This window comes from Oncorhynchus clarkii, chromosome 25 (genome assembly GCF_045791955.1).
Source record: "Oncorhynchus clarkii lewisi isolate Uvic-CL-2024 chromosome 25, UVic_Ocla_1.0, whole genome shotgun sequence".
In the NCBI taxonomy this organism is placed as follows: Eukaryota; Metazoa; Chordata; class Actinopteri; order Salmoniformes; family Salmonidae; genus Oncorhynchus; species Oncorhynchus clarkii.
The window spans coordinates 641,691-656,157 of NC_092171.1; the positions used below are offsets into that span (position 1 = coordinate 641,691).

The 14,467-nt window shown below is 44.4% G+C and overlaps 1 protein-coding gene across 8 annotated transcripts in view; it reads right to left on the reverse strand.

Moving 5' to 3' along the window:
* The window catches only part of LOC139383428 (ena/VASP-like protein), a 66,943-nt gene that overhangs the window by 14,023 nt on the left and 38,453 nt on the right, over positions 1-14,467 (reverse strand). For all 8 annotated transcript variants that reach the window (XM_071127974.1, XM_071127975.1, XM_071127972.1 and 5 more), the window contains 5 exons: positions 7,638-7,714; positions 6,097-7,017; positions 5,520-5,782; positions 5,134-5,252; positions 4,870-4,897 (listed from right to left, as the gene is read on the reverse strand). In XM_071127974.1, coding sequence (XP_070984075.1) covers positions 4,870-4,897; positions 5,134-5,252; positions 5,520-5,782; positions 6,097-7,017; positions 7,638-7,714 — 1,408 coding nt within the window. The remainder of the gene's footprint in view (positions 1-4,869; positions 4,898-5,133; positions 5,253-5,519; positions 5,783-6,096; positions 7,018-7,637; positions 7,715-14,467) is intronic.

Sequence of the window (14,467 nt, forward strand, 5' to 3'; positions counted from 1 at the left end):
GTTCCCCTGCATTAAAGTCCCTGGCTACTAGGAGCGCCGCCTCTGGAGGAGCGTTTTCCTGGTTGCTTATGGCGGTATACAGCTCATTGAGTGCGGTCTTAGTGCCAGCATCGCTCTGTGGTGGTATGTAGACAGCTGCGACAAATACAGATGAAAACTCTCTAGGTGTGGACTACAGCTTATCATGAGATACTCTACCTCAGGCGAGCAAAACCTTGAGATTTCCGTATATATCGTGCACTTGTTTAAAAATATACATAGACCACACCCCTTGTCTTACCAGAGGCTGCTGTTCTATCCTACTGATAGAGTGTATAACCCGCCAGCTGTATGTTGTTAATGTCGTCGATCAGCCACGACTCGGTGAAACATAAGATATTACAGTTTTTAATGTCCCGTTGGTAGGATATGTGCTTTAAGTTCTTCCAATTTATTATGCAGCGATGGTACGTTGGTACGATGGCGATAACTATTCCATCTCTTTCTCCTGCAAATTATGAGGATGAGGGCCTGTTTGGGAGTCAAGAGTAAATCCCTCTCGTCTGACTCATTAAAGAAAAATTCTTCATCAAATTCAAGGTGAGTAATCGCTATTCTGATGTCCAGAAGATCTTTGAGGTCATAAAAGACGGTAGCAACAACATTATGTACAGTTGAAGTCAGAAGTTTACATACACTTAGGTTGGAGTCATTAAAACTCGTTTTTCAACCACTCCTTAATCTTGAAACTAGGGGGCACTATTTTCATTTTTGGAAAAATAACGTTCCCAAAGTAAACGGGCTATTTTGTCAGGACAAGATGCTAGAATATGCATACAATTGACAGCTTAGGATAGAAAACACTCTAAAGTTTCCAAAACTGTACAAATATTGTCTGTGAGTATAACAGAACTGATTTTGCAGGCGAAAGCCTGAGAAAAATCCAATCAGGAAGTGACTCATGTTTTGAAAGCTCTGCGTTCCGATGCGTCCCTATTGAGCAGTGAATGGGCTATCAACCAGATTCCCTTTTCTACGTATTCCCTAAGGTGTCTACAGCATTTCAGGCTTTTATGTTGAAGAATGAGCGTAAACGACTACATTGCGTAAGTGTCCGGCTAAGGGCTCTCAGAGTAATTATGGCGTAATAGACAGAGGTAGCTATTTTTCCTCCCGGTCTTACTGAAAATACAGCTGTCCCTGTTGATATATTATCGAATAGATATTTAAAAAACACATTGAGGATTGACATTGAGGATTTGCCATGTTTCTGTCGATATTATGGAGGTAATTTGGAATATTTTTCAGCGTTGTCATGACCGCAATTTCCGGTCGAATTCTCAGCCAAACGTGAAGCACTAACAGAGTTATTTCGGCTACAAAAATAATATTTTTGGAAAAAAGGAACATTTGCTATCTAACTGGGAGTCTCGTGAGTGAAAACATCCGAAGCTCATCAAAGGTAAACAAATTAATTTGATTATTTTCTGATTTTCGTGACCAGGTTGCCTGCTGCTAGCTAGGCATAATGCTAGGCTATCGATAAACTTACACAAATGCTTGTCTTGCTTTGGCTGTAAAGAATAATTTCAAAATCTGAGATGACAGGGTGATTAACAAAAGGCTAAGCTGTGTTTCAATATATTTCACATGATTTCACATGATTTCATGAATATGAATATTTTCTAGCAATATTTTTTGTCCGTTGCGTTATGCTAATTAGTGTCAGTTGATGACAATTCTCCCGGATCTGGGAGAGGGAGTTCCAAGTTAACAAACTATAGTTTTGGGAAGTCAGTTAGGACATCTACTTTGTATATGACACAAGTAACTTTTCCAACAATTGTTTACAGACAGATTATTTAACTTAGAATTCACTGTATCACAATTCCAGTAGGTCAGAAGTTGACATACACTAAGTTAACTGTGCATTAAACAGCTTGGAAAATTCCAGAAAATGATGCCATGGCTTTAGAAGCTTCTGATAGGCTAATTGACTTCATTTGAGTCAATTGGAGGTGTACCTGTGGATGTATTTCAAGGCCTACCTTCAAACTCAGTGCCTCTTTGGGAAAATCAAAAGAAATCAGCCAAGACCTCAGAAAAAAATTGTAGACCTCCACAAATCTTGTTCATCCTTGGGAGCAATTTCCAAACGCCTGAAGGTACCACGTTCATCTGTACAAACAATAGTACGCAATTATGAACACCATGGGACCACGCAGCTGTCATACCGCTCAGGAAGGAGATGCGTTCTGTCTCCTAGAGATGAACGTACTTTGGTGCAAATCAATCCCAGAACTACAGCAAAGGACCTTGTGAAGATGCTGGAGGCAACAGGTACCAAAGTATCTATATCCACAGTAAAATGAGTTCTATATCCACATAACCTGAATGGCCGCTCAGCAAGGAAGAATTCACTGCTCCAAAATCGACCTAAAAAAGCCAGACTACGGTTTGCAACAGCACATGGGGACAAAGATCGTACTTTTTAGAGAAATGTCCTCTGGTCTGATGAAACAAAAATATAACTGTTTGGCCATAATGACCAAGCTGAAAGCTGAAGAACACCATCCCAACCGTGAAGCACGGGGGTGGCAGCATCATCTTGTGGGGGTGCTTTGCTGCAGAAGGGACTGGTGCACTTCACAAAATAGATGGCATCAGGAGGACGGAAAATTATGTGGATATATTGAAGAAACATCTCAAGACATCAGTCAAGAAGTTGAAGCTTGGTCGCAAATGGGTCTTTCAAATGGACAATGACCCCAAGCATACTTCCAAAGTTGTGCCAAAATGGCTTAAGGACAACAAAGTCAAGGTATTGGAGTGGCCATCACAAAGCCCTGACCTCAATCCCATAGAACATTTGTGGGCAGAACTGAAAAAGTGTGTGCGAGCAAGGAGGCCTACAAACCTGACTCTGTCAGGAGGAATGGACAAAATTCACCCAACTTATTGTGGGAAGGTTGTGGAAGGCTACCCGAAACGTTTGACCCAAGTTAAACAATTTAAAGGTAATGCTACCAAATACTAATTGAGTGTATGTAAACTTCTGACCCACTGGGAATGTGATGAAAGAAATAAAAGCTGAAATAAATAATTATCTCTACTATTATTCTGACATTTTACATTCTTAAAATAAAGCGGTGATCCTAACTGACCAAAGACAGGGAATTTTTACTTGGATTAAATGTCAGGAATTCTGAAAAACTGAGTTTAAACGTATTTGGCTAAAGTGTATGTAAACTTCCGAATTCAACAGTAAAAAATAAGTTACAAACAATGTGGAAAAAACAAACAAAATAGCACGGTTGGTTAAGAGCCAATGAAACCACATTCATCCTCTCCATCCACCCCCACACAATCACACCTCCTCCTCAATGCTTCACGGTGGGAACCACATATGCAGAGATCATCCTTTCATCTACTCTGGCTCACAACATTTTTACATTTGGACTCACCTGTCCAAAGGTGAGTCCAAATATGTGCTATTTGCTCCTGTTTCTTGGCCCAAGCAAGTCTCTTCTTCTTATTGTTGTCCTTTAGTAGTGATTTATTTGCAGCAATTCGACCATGAAGGCCTGATTCACACATTCTCATCTGAATTTATTTGGGCTGTAATCTGAGGTGCAGTTAACTCTAATGAACTTATCCTCTGGAGCAGAGGTGACTCTGGGTCTTCCTTTCCTGTTGCGGTCCTCATGAGAGCCAGTTTTATCATAGTGCTTGATGGTTTTCGCGACTGCGCTTGAAAGTTCTTGAAATGTTCCAGATTGACTGACCTTTATGTCTTAAAGTAAAGATGGGACTGTAATTTCTCTTTGCTTATTTGAGCTGTTCCTGACATAATATGGACTTGGTACTTTACCAAATAGGGCTATCTTCTGTATACCACCCCTACCTTGCCACAACTCAACTGATTGGCTCAAACGCATTAAAGAAAGAAATTCCACAAATTCACTTTTAACAAGGCACACGTGTTAATTGAAATGCATTCCAGGTTGGTTGAGAGAATGCCAAGAGTGTGCAAAGCTGGCATCAAGGCGAAGGGTGGCTACTTTGAAGAATCTAAATGTTTTTTTGATTACTACATGATATGTGCTATTTCATAATTTGGATGTCTTCACTATTATTCTACAATGTAGAAAATAGTAAAAATAAAGAAAAATGGTTGAATGAGTACATGTGTCCAAACTTTTGACTGGTACTGTGTGTATATATATATTTAAAAAAATATGAGTGTACAAGACATTAGGAACACCAGCTCTTTTTCCTGACAGAGGGACCAGGTTAATCCAGGTGAAAGCTATGATCCCTTATTGATGTCACCTGTTAAATCCACTTTAATCAGTTTAGGTGAAGGGGAGGCGACAGGTTAAAGAAGGATTTTTAAGCCTTGAGACAATTGAGACATGGATTGTGTATGTGTGCTTTTCAGAGGGTGAATGGGCAAGACAAAATATTTAACCTGCCTTTGAGCGGTGTAAGGTAGTAGGTGCCAGGCGCACCGGTTTTAGTGTGTAAAGAACTGTAACACTGATAGATTTTTCAGTTTCCCATGTGCGCCAAGATTGGTCCACCATCCAAAGGACATCCAGCCAACTTGACACAACTGTGGGAGGCATTGGAGTCAACATGGGCCAGCATCCCTGCGGAATGCTTTCGACACCTTGTAGAGTCCATGCCCCGACGAATTGAGGTTGTTTTGAGGGCAAAAGGGTGTGCAAATCAATATTAGGAAGGTGTTCCTATTGTTTTGTACACTCAGTGTACGAGTAAGTGTGTGCACAAGTCTCTTTAGATTGCTTGAATGCAATTATTGTTGCTGGATAGACCCACCCTGGGAAACTAATACTTGATATTTTAAAAGAAGATAAACAGTATTACCTCTTCAGGTCTCTCTGAGGCTTTCCGTCTGCAGGAAAAGCAAATTCAGGCATTTAGATAATGAAAAAGACAACTTGTGTTATTTCACAGGCTAGTAGCCTAATTACTTACAATAACATCAAGGAATACCTTTTTGAACTCCAGAATGTTCATTTAAAAAAATGTGGTGTTTTGATGTGCTATAGCTGGGGTAGGGATTTTCAATTACATGTATTTCAATTCGATTAAATAAATATTTCTTTCACACTGTTGTTCTCCTCTCACCTGCGTGCTAGAAGGGCGTTCATTTCCTGCATCAACCCCTCCCCTCCAGCACCACTACCTCCACTCAAGCGGTTGGCATCGTTCTTGGCTCCACCTGTTCCTGGTGGACTGTTCTCATCCTGAGGAGACAACATTGGTCACCTTACGAGTTCCATTGTATAGAAGCCAACCAACAGGTAATGTGTGTATGGTTAGAATGTCCAAGCAATTTTCACATAGATATGAATGGTCTTGTTCAGTGGGTCACACCGTAGCAAAACATTTTCAAACGTATTGCAAAGAAACAAAAAAATTAAGTTTCTTATTGGACATTTAGGTAGTACCTCCTTGTTTCAAAACGTTTTCTTCTTACTGACCATGATCCAAGTCTAAGCTGAGATACTAACCCTTGCAACTTTACGGAGTTTGGCTCCAGCGAGGGCAGCCGCCAGTCCTGAGAGTGGCTGCGCCAGCTCATTCCCTGCCTCCCCTACCGGTGGTCCTCCATCAACCGGCAGTGGAGGGGGCATGGGTGGTGGCACCGTGGCCGGAGGCGGGGGGCCTGGTGGAGGAGGTGGGGCCATGGATGCCATAGGGGCAGGGGGGGGCATAGGCATAGGTGGGGCCACTGGTGGGGCCAAAGCCAGCAATGAGGGAAGAGAAACCGGACCTGGGAGAGAAACAGCATAGGTTCACATCAGGTGACATCAGATTCCTCATTGGCTAACACTGTTGGCGAGCACTGATTGGAACTGATTAGATTAATGGTCTCAGATAAGAATAATTTAATTTAAAGTTAATCAAAATGCAAAAGTACAGTAACAGATGGCTGAATTTTCTATGGGAACTGTTATTGTATTCATAATAGGTATATGCTTCCATCCATATAACCAGAAGCATGTTGTGTGAGGTGTGTGGAGGTGTGTGGAGTCTCACACACTAGTTGTTCAAGTGCCTTGCTCATTGAGCTCTGCTTATACTTACTGCAGCTGGCCGTGGCAGCCTGAGCGACAGGAGAGGGTGTCTGCTTGGGCGAGCCCCCCTCTGATTGGGCTGTGGTGTATGAGGGGGGAGAGAATTGGGGTGCTGGTGGTGGTGGGGGCGTGGCCTGGTACATCTGCTGCTGGGGGTGAAAGGAGGACGGGTACTGGGGCTGGTGGGCAGAGACAGGGACAGGGCCCTGGGCAGACAGACCAATCAGAGGGGGTAAGGAAGAAGCCTCGCCGTAACCTAGCTGCTGCTGTTGCTGCTGTTGCTGCTGTTGCTGCTGAGCAAGGTTATAATAGTCCTCTGATTGGCCGTTGGCGTGGGGGAGGTGGGACGGGATGTGGGGTTGGTCAGGCTGGTCCAGGGGGTGGGTCTTGACGCGGCTGTGGAGGGGCGGCAGAGGGTGGGCCATGGGGACGACATGCTGGGGCTGGGGCACGGGGGGCATGTGCACAGGCATCATGCCCACCAAGGGGGGCGTGGAGGGCACGGGGCCATACATGTGGGCGTGGGAGGCTGACCAGGTGCCATGTTTAGGGGGCAGCACAGGGTCTTGCAGGGCATGACCCTGGTGGAGGGACTGGGTGTGGTGGAGGGTACGAGCAGTGGGGGGAGAGAGGGGGATCTGGCGCACCTGCCGGGTCGGGGCCATGGGCACCCCTGGCTGCACGGGTGAGAAGGCCGAGGCCAGGGAGGTGGAGAGCTGGGAGAGCTGGGCGGAGTTGTCGCCAGCCCGTCCGCCCAGCACCTCTCTTTCCTGGGAGGAGGAGGAAGAGGAGGAGGAGGAGGGGGAGGAGTTGGAGGCCACTCGGGCATAGGAAGGCGGCAGTGTGGCGGCCCGGTAGTGTCTGTACTCAGGAGGGGTGTTTGACGGGTGAGAGGGAGGGGAGGACACCTTATATTGGAGGGTGGAAACAACTATAACACACAGATGGAGGAGGGTGGGGTAGAAAACAAAGGGTGTGAAAGAGAGAATAATGAGAAACTAAGCAAAGATGAAGAAATAAAAAAGAAACAAAGACAAACAATTACATAAGAAAAAGAGGCAGAATGCGAACTCTCAGGAAAGCAGGAAGTCGCATTGCCATTCAGCTGCCGATAGCACGCTGGCAGAATGAGTGTGGCTCCTGTTTGTGCATGGATAAGCATGAGTAAATAAAGAGGGGGGGGGGGGTTCAACACAAGCACAGATGTGTCCGAGGTAGCTCTCTCATGGTCGTATTCATTAGGGTACACTGTAGCACAACATTTTACAACGGAAAACCATAATGAGCATATCTTGTTGGACATATTCAAGTAGTTCCCCCCCTGTTTCAGTCTGTTTTCTCACCATTGGTGCCAAATGAATACGACCCATATGCGCTGCTACACTAGGCTGTGTTTGGTTACCATGATTGTCATGCTATTCCCATGGAGAGAATAGCATTTTAAGATGTTATCTGACATGGGTAAAACGTATTGGGACTTGTGTGTTGACAGACCCTTGTCTAACATGGTAGTGTGTGTCCACAGTAAGTATGTTTGTCTGCAGGCCTTACCTGAGCCAGACGTCCGTCGTTCCCTCTCTTTGTGGGCCACTCCCTGCATCTGCATCTGATGCTGCTCCATCATTTGCCTGCAGATACACAGAGGACACAGACACAAGTTTTAGCCTCTCCCTATTTCCAGTCTTTCAATCTGGGCCCACGAATACATTGTTTCAGAGAGAGAGTGAATAGACACAGAGCATGGGCTCCTGAGTTCTTCTGCAAAAATAAAAAATTAGATTTGGATGTAGATAAATGTAGATATGTAGATAAACTTGCATTTTTTTGCTAGGACATATACAGGACACTAATCTCAACATCAAAACCTTAGTTCCAATTCACAATTCCATACCTAAAACCTTGACTTTGGACAAAATTACCTGAATGGACTATTACTACCAAGGCCTATCAAGAAAAAAAAAATTCTAACAAGCCAAAACCTACAGAAGAAACACAGCGGAACCTGGAAATACCATCCAACACAAAATTGAGTGAGTAATATTCAGTCTGAACCTACTTTCTGAAGCCAAAAAGTAAAAGACAATTACCTCTAGGTAATTTTGTTATATAAAGCTTAAATAAGGCTACCAAGCTGCTAGGAAAGAATCTGACTGAAATTAGCACATAAGTGTGAAGAGAGAGGTGTGAACTCTTAAGGCTAACAACGGCAGGAGAGTTTCACAGCCCCTCCTGACCTAAATGCAGAGGCCTTTGAAGTCCCCTCCATCTTTGCAGAGAAGATATCCTCCTCAGAATCCCCAAAATACAACAGCCACAGGACAACTTTGTTTGGACGTTGTAAAGGATCATTCGTCAGTACTGGAAAGATATAGCTTGCTAACTATCTCCTTTTCCACGTGGAAAAGACGGACAGAGACTTCCATTAGCTAGCTAGCTGGGATTTTCTACAAGGAATCTGCCTCCCAAAAAAGCTTCTCCTAAGTGGGTGTGACACCTACTCCCGGGTGCCTGCTGCACTGCTGCTTGGATTCCACCTGGCGATCTGTTCACCATCTGCCCTGGCCTGTCTCCCCCTGTCTGGTATAGGTACCCTCGCCACACTCCCCCCTCTCTCCCGAGCTTTCGATCGCCTCCAGCACACATGCACTGTTGAGTCGAGTGACTCTGAACTTGCAATGGCTAGCCCCAAGTTGTTATATTTTTCACTTGTACTCTATGCTATTTGCCTTTTGACTCCTGTGTTCTTTGTTGACTATGAACTTGCTTGTTTACCCAACCGGGGGACAGTCTGTTTATTCCCACACTCGGGACTCTGACTCTCTATTGTTTACACAGACTCTTGGACTCCCATCCTATTCTAACCACCTCTTGTCGGCTTTGTGATCATGTTACCTGATGAAATTGCTGTACAATATGATCTTGTTGCCATCTAATGCACATTCAAATGTTATAAATCAACACTGCAGAGCAGTCCTCTGCCATGCCCTGATTGTATTACAGTTGATTATATATGGAAATGTGCACGTACACCCTGGCCCATCTACTGTTGCTAGCCCCAATTCTGATTTGTGCTCTGATATCTGCTTCACTGATTTCTGCTCTCGTAAAAGCCTGGGTTTTCTGCACGTTAACACTAGACGCTTATTACCTGAAATGTATCAATTGAAAGTGTGGATTCACAGCTCCAATCCTGATGTGTTGGTCATTACTGAGACGTGGTTAAGAAAGAGTGTTTTGAACACTGATGTTAACCTTTCTGGTTCTAACCTTTTTGGGCAAGAAAGATCTTCCAAAAGTGGTGGAGTGGCAATCTTTACCAAGGAACACTTTCAGTGCTTGGTTGTCTCCACCAAGTCATTCCCCAAACAATTTGATTTGCTGGTTTTACGCATTAAGCTTTCAAATAAATCTTTGTTGACTGTTGCTGGGTGTTATCGGCTACCATCAGCTCCTCTTCACATCTTCTGGTATGGTATGTTAATTCTTAGTGAGTCCTTTTAAGCACTCTGGTCCATCACACTGACGCTCTCTTCTGACCTCATTCGGGAAGTGGCTACTTAATGTACAAAGGACATAAAAAACATTATCTCATTAGAAAACCGAAATCACATTCCTATCTTAGCAACAAAAGTTTAATCATTCTTCATATTGTATTCACAATGTATTAGATGGAAACTTGACAGCCAAGGGGGGTTTCTTTCCTAAGTTACAGTATTTAGTTCATACAATTTTTAATAACATCACAAAATGACAAGTAATATGACATCATTAGTCTTTAGATCTGCACTGACCATTCCTAACATTCCTATCTTAGAAATATTGTTTGAGTATTCACTTTCTGGGTGTTATAGTTTTGGCTGAAAAAGTATTCTGGGGGACAAAGGCATTCCTTTGGTTGATACTGAAGAGCAGGAGGGAGATTCCCCTCCTCCCTAATTTATGACAGTCAAAACCGGCCCAGTCCCCCCTTTCCTCTTCTGTGGGTGAGAGGGGTGTGGTCATCATCAGCCATTTGCCAAGCTGATCTGAGGCCTTGGCTCCTCAGCCAGGAGAGTCATGACAATGCATACTCAGGCTGACTAGCTATCGTCCAGGCAAATTAGAAATAAGTGCACTCAGGCTATCCGGAAGGGAAAAGTTAGTTACTTTAAGGAGCAGTTCTCTCTCTGTGGGTCTAACCCCAAGAAGTTATGGAAAATGGTTGGAGAAGACCTGGAGAATATACCCTCCTCCTCACGGCTGCCCATATCCCTTAATGTTGACAATGATGAGTACATGGCTGAGCTCTAATCACCACTTCATTAAGTCAAGATTCCTATTTGACTCTGCCATGCCTGTCCAACATTTCCTCATCTCACACCCCTTTTAATGTGACTATCCCCAATCATCCTCCCTCTTTTTCCCCTGCCCCGCAACAAAGTTTCTCCCTGCAGGTGGTCACTGAGTCCGAGGTGCTAAAGGAGCTCCTTAAACTTGACCCCCAAAAAACATCTGGTTCAGACCCTTTCTTCTTTAAGGTTGCTGCTCCTATCGTTGCCAAGCCTGTCTCTACTCCCTGGGGAGGTTCCCATTGCTTGGAATGCAGCCACGGCGTGTCCTTTATTTAAAAGGGGAGATCAAGCTGATCCTAACTGTTATAAGGCCAATTTCTATTTTGCCCTTTTTATCAAAAATGTTGGAAAAACTTGTCAATAATTAAGTGACTGGCTTTCTTGATGTCTATAGTATTCTTTCGGGTATGTAATCTGGTTTCGGTTCAGGTTATGGATGTGTCACTGCAACCTTAAAGGTCGTAAATGATGTCACCATTGCCCTTGACTCTAAGAAATGTTGGACTGCTATTTTTATTGACTTGGCCAAAGCTTTTGATACGGTAGACCATTCCATTCTTGTGGACCGGCTAAGGAGTATTGGTGTCTCTGAGGGGTATTTGGTTTGCTAACTACCTCTTTTAAAGAGTGCAGTGTATAAAGTCAGAACATCTGCCGTTACAACCACTACCTGTCACCAAGGGAGTACCCCAAGGCTCGATCCTAGGCCCCACACTCTTCTCAATTTACATCAACAACATAGCTCAAGCAGTAGGAAGCTCTCTCATTCATATGCAGACGATACAGTCTTATACTCAGCTGTTAAATGCTTTACAACAAAGCTTTCTTAGTGTCCAACAAGCTTTCTCTGCCCTTAACCTTGTTCTGAACACCTCCTAAACAAAAGGTCACGTGGTTTGGTAAGAAGAATGCCCCTTTCCCCACCGGTGTGATTACTACCTCTGAGGGTTTAGAGCTTGAGGTAGTCAACTCATACAAGTACTTGTGAGTATGGCTAGACGGTACTCAGCACATCAAAGCTGCAGGCTAAGCTTACATCTATACTTGTGTTTCCTCTATCGTAATCACTCCTCCTTCACCACAGCTGCCAAACTAACCCTGATTCAGATGACCATCCTACCCATGCTAGATTACGGAGACATAATCTATAGATCGGCAGGTAACGGTGCTCTCGAATGGCTAGATGTTCTTTACCATTCGACCATCAGATTTGCCACCAATGGCCCCCCGAGTGGCGCAGTGGTCTAAGGCATTGCATTGCAGTGCTAGCTGTGCCACTAGAGATCCTGGTCGAGCCCAGGCTCTGTTGCAGCCGGCTGTGACCGGGAGACCCATGGGGCGGCACACAATTTGGCCCAGCATCGTCCGGGTTAGGGGAGGGTTTGGCTGGCAGGGATGTTCTTGTCCCATCGTCGCCAGGAGCACAGTGTTTCCTCCGACACATTGGTGCGGCTTGGCTTGGTTGTGTTTTGGGGGACACACGGCTCTCGACATTCGCCTCAACCGAGTCCATACCGTACGGGAGTTGCAGCGGCGGGACAAGACTGTAACAACCAATTGGAAACCACAAAATTGGGGAGAGAAATACAAGATTTGCCACCAATGCTCCTTATAGGACACATCACTGCACTCTATACTCCTCTGTAAACAGGTAATCTCTGTATACCCGTCACAAGACCCCACTGGTTGATGCTTATTTATAAAACCCTCTTGGCCTCACTCCCCCCTATCTGAGATACCTACTGCAGCCCTCATCCTCCACATACAACACCCGTTTTGCCAGTCACATTCTGTTAAAGGTCCCCAAAGCAGGGTCGCTCCTCTTTTTAATTCGCTGCACCTGGCGACTGGAACGAGCTGCAAAAAACTCTCAAACTGGAACATTTTATCTCCATCTCTTAATTCAAAGACTCAATCATGGACAGTCTTACTGACAGTTGTGGCAGCTTCACGTGATTGTTGTCTCTACCTTTTTGCCCTTTGCGCTGTCGTCTTTGCCCAATTAATGTTTGTACCATGTTTTGTGCAGCAACCATGTTGTGCTGCTGTCACGTTGGGTTACTACCATGCTGTGTTTTCATGTGTTGCTGCCATGCTATGTTGTCGTCTTAGGTCTCTCTTCATGTAGTGTTGTGTTGTCTCTTGTCGTGATGTGTTTTTACATTTTTAATCCTGAGGGGGAAAAGGTTTGGTCGTGCCCTCTTCAAGACTGTTTTGGTGTATTTGGACCATGATAGTTAATTGTTGATGTTGACACCAAGGAACTTGAAACTCTCGACCTGCTCCACTACAGCCCTGTCGATGTTAATGGGCTTTTCCTGTAGTCCACGATCAGCTCCTTTGTCTTGCTCACATTGAGGTTGTTGTCCTTGCACCACACTGCCAGCCTGTACTGCAGGGCCATCACCAGAGTTTCATAACATTTGTGGCCAAAATATATAATCCTGTTCTAGATTTATACACTATATACTATATACTATACAAAAGTACGTGGACAACCCTTTTTATATTACTGGATTTGGCTATTTCAGCCACACTCATGGCTGACCGGTGTATAAAATTGAGCACACAGCCATACAATCTCCATAGACAAACATTAGAATGGCCTTATTGAAGAGCTCAGTGATTTTCAACATGGTACCGTCATAGGATGCCACCTTTTCAACAAGTCAGTTCAGCAAAATTCTGCCCTGCTAGAGCTACCCCGGTCTGTGCTATTATTGTGATGTGGAAACGTGTAGGAGCAACAATGGCTAAGCCGTGAAGTGGTACGCAACACAAGTTCACAGAACGGGACCGCTGAGTGCTGAAACACGTGGCGCAAAAAAAATCGCCTGTCCTCGGTTGCAACACTCACTACCGAAATCCAAACTGCCTCTGAAAGCAACGTCAGCACAATAACTGTTTGTCGGGAGCTTCATGAAATTGTTTTCCATGGACGAGCAGCCACACACAAGCCTAAGATCAGCATGCGCAATGCCAAGCGTCGGCTGGAGTGGTGTAATTCTCGCCACCATTGGAGCAGTTGAAATGCGTTCTCTGGAGTGATGAATCACGCTTCACCATCTGGCAGATGCCAGGAGAAAGTAAGCCAGTCAAGTTCTTCCACACAGATCTCGACAAACCATTTCGGGAATGTTTTTTCCCCAGACTGTTGCCACAAAGTTTGAAGCACAGAATCGTCTGGTATGTCATTGTATGTCATTGTATGCTGTAGTTCCCGCCACTGGAACTACGGGGCCTAGCCCAAACCATGAAAAACAACCCCTGACCATTATTCCTCCTCCACCAAACTTTACAGTTGGCACTATGCATTTGAGCAGGTAGCGTTCTCCTGGCATCCGTCAAACCCAGATTCGTCAGTCGGACTGCCAGATGGTGAAGCGTGACTCATCCCTCCAGAGTCCAATGGTGGCGAGCTTTATACCACCCCCGCCGACAATTGGAATTGTGCAGAATTGATCTTAGGCTGCTCAGCTATGGAAACCCGTTTCATGAAGCTTCCAAGTTGAGTCACAGCTCTTCAGTAAGAACTTTCTACTTCCAATGTTTGTCTATGGAGATTGCATGGCTGTGTGCTCGATTTTATACACCTGTCAGCAACGGGTGTGGCTGAAATAGCTGAATCCACTCAAGTGGTGGTACTTTTGTTTATATAGTGTATGTATTGGATAGTGGCACAATCATTTGGGCTTTTTGGGCTTGGGCTCATTAAATGTTGTTAATGTCGGGCTCGGCTCATAAAATATATTTAATATCAGGCTCAGGTAGCATCAGGTTTTAATTTTCATGCTGATCAAAGCTCTAATCAAATCCAGACATGTTTATTTTCTTTTGAATGACACTTCCGGTTTTAGCAAAAAATACTAGGTTAAAAGAAAAGTGATTTATTCTCGGGATGGAACATTTGTAAAATACAGGGAAAATATTCAACCCTAATGTGAGTTTAGCACCTCTTTCCACTACTAGAGTGGACTAAGAACACAACACGAGCCACTGGGTATGTGGTAGGCCTGATGTGTTTTGTATCCTTAAACAAATTACCGTCAG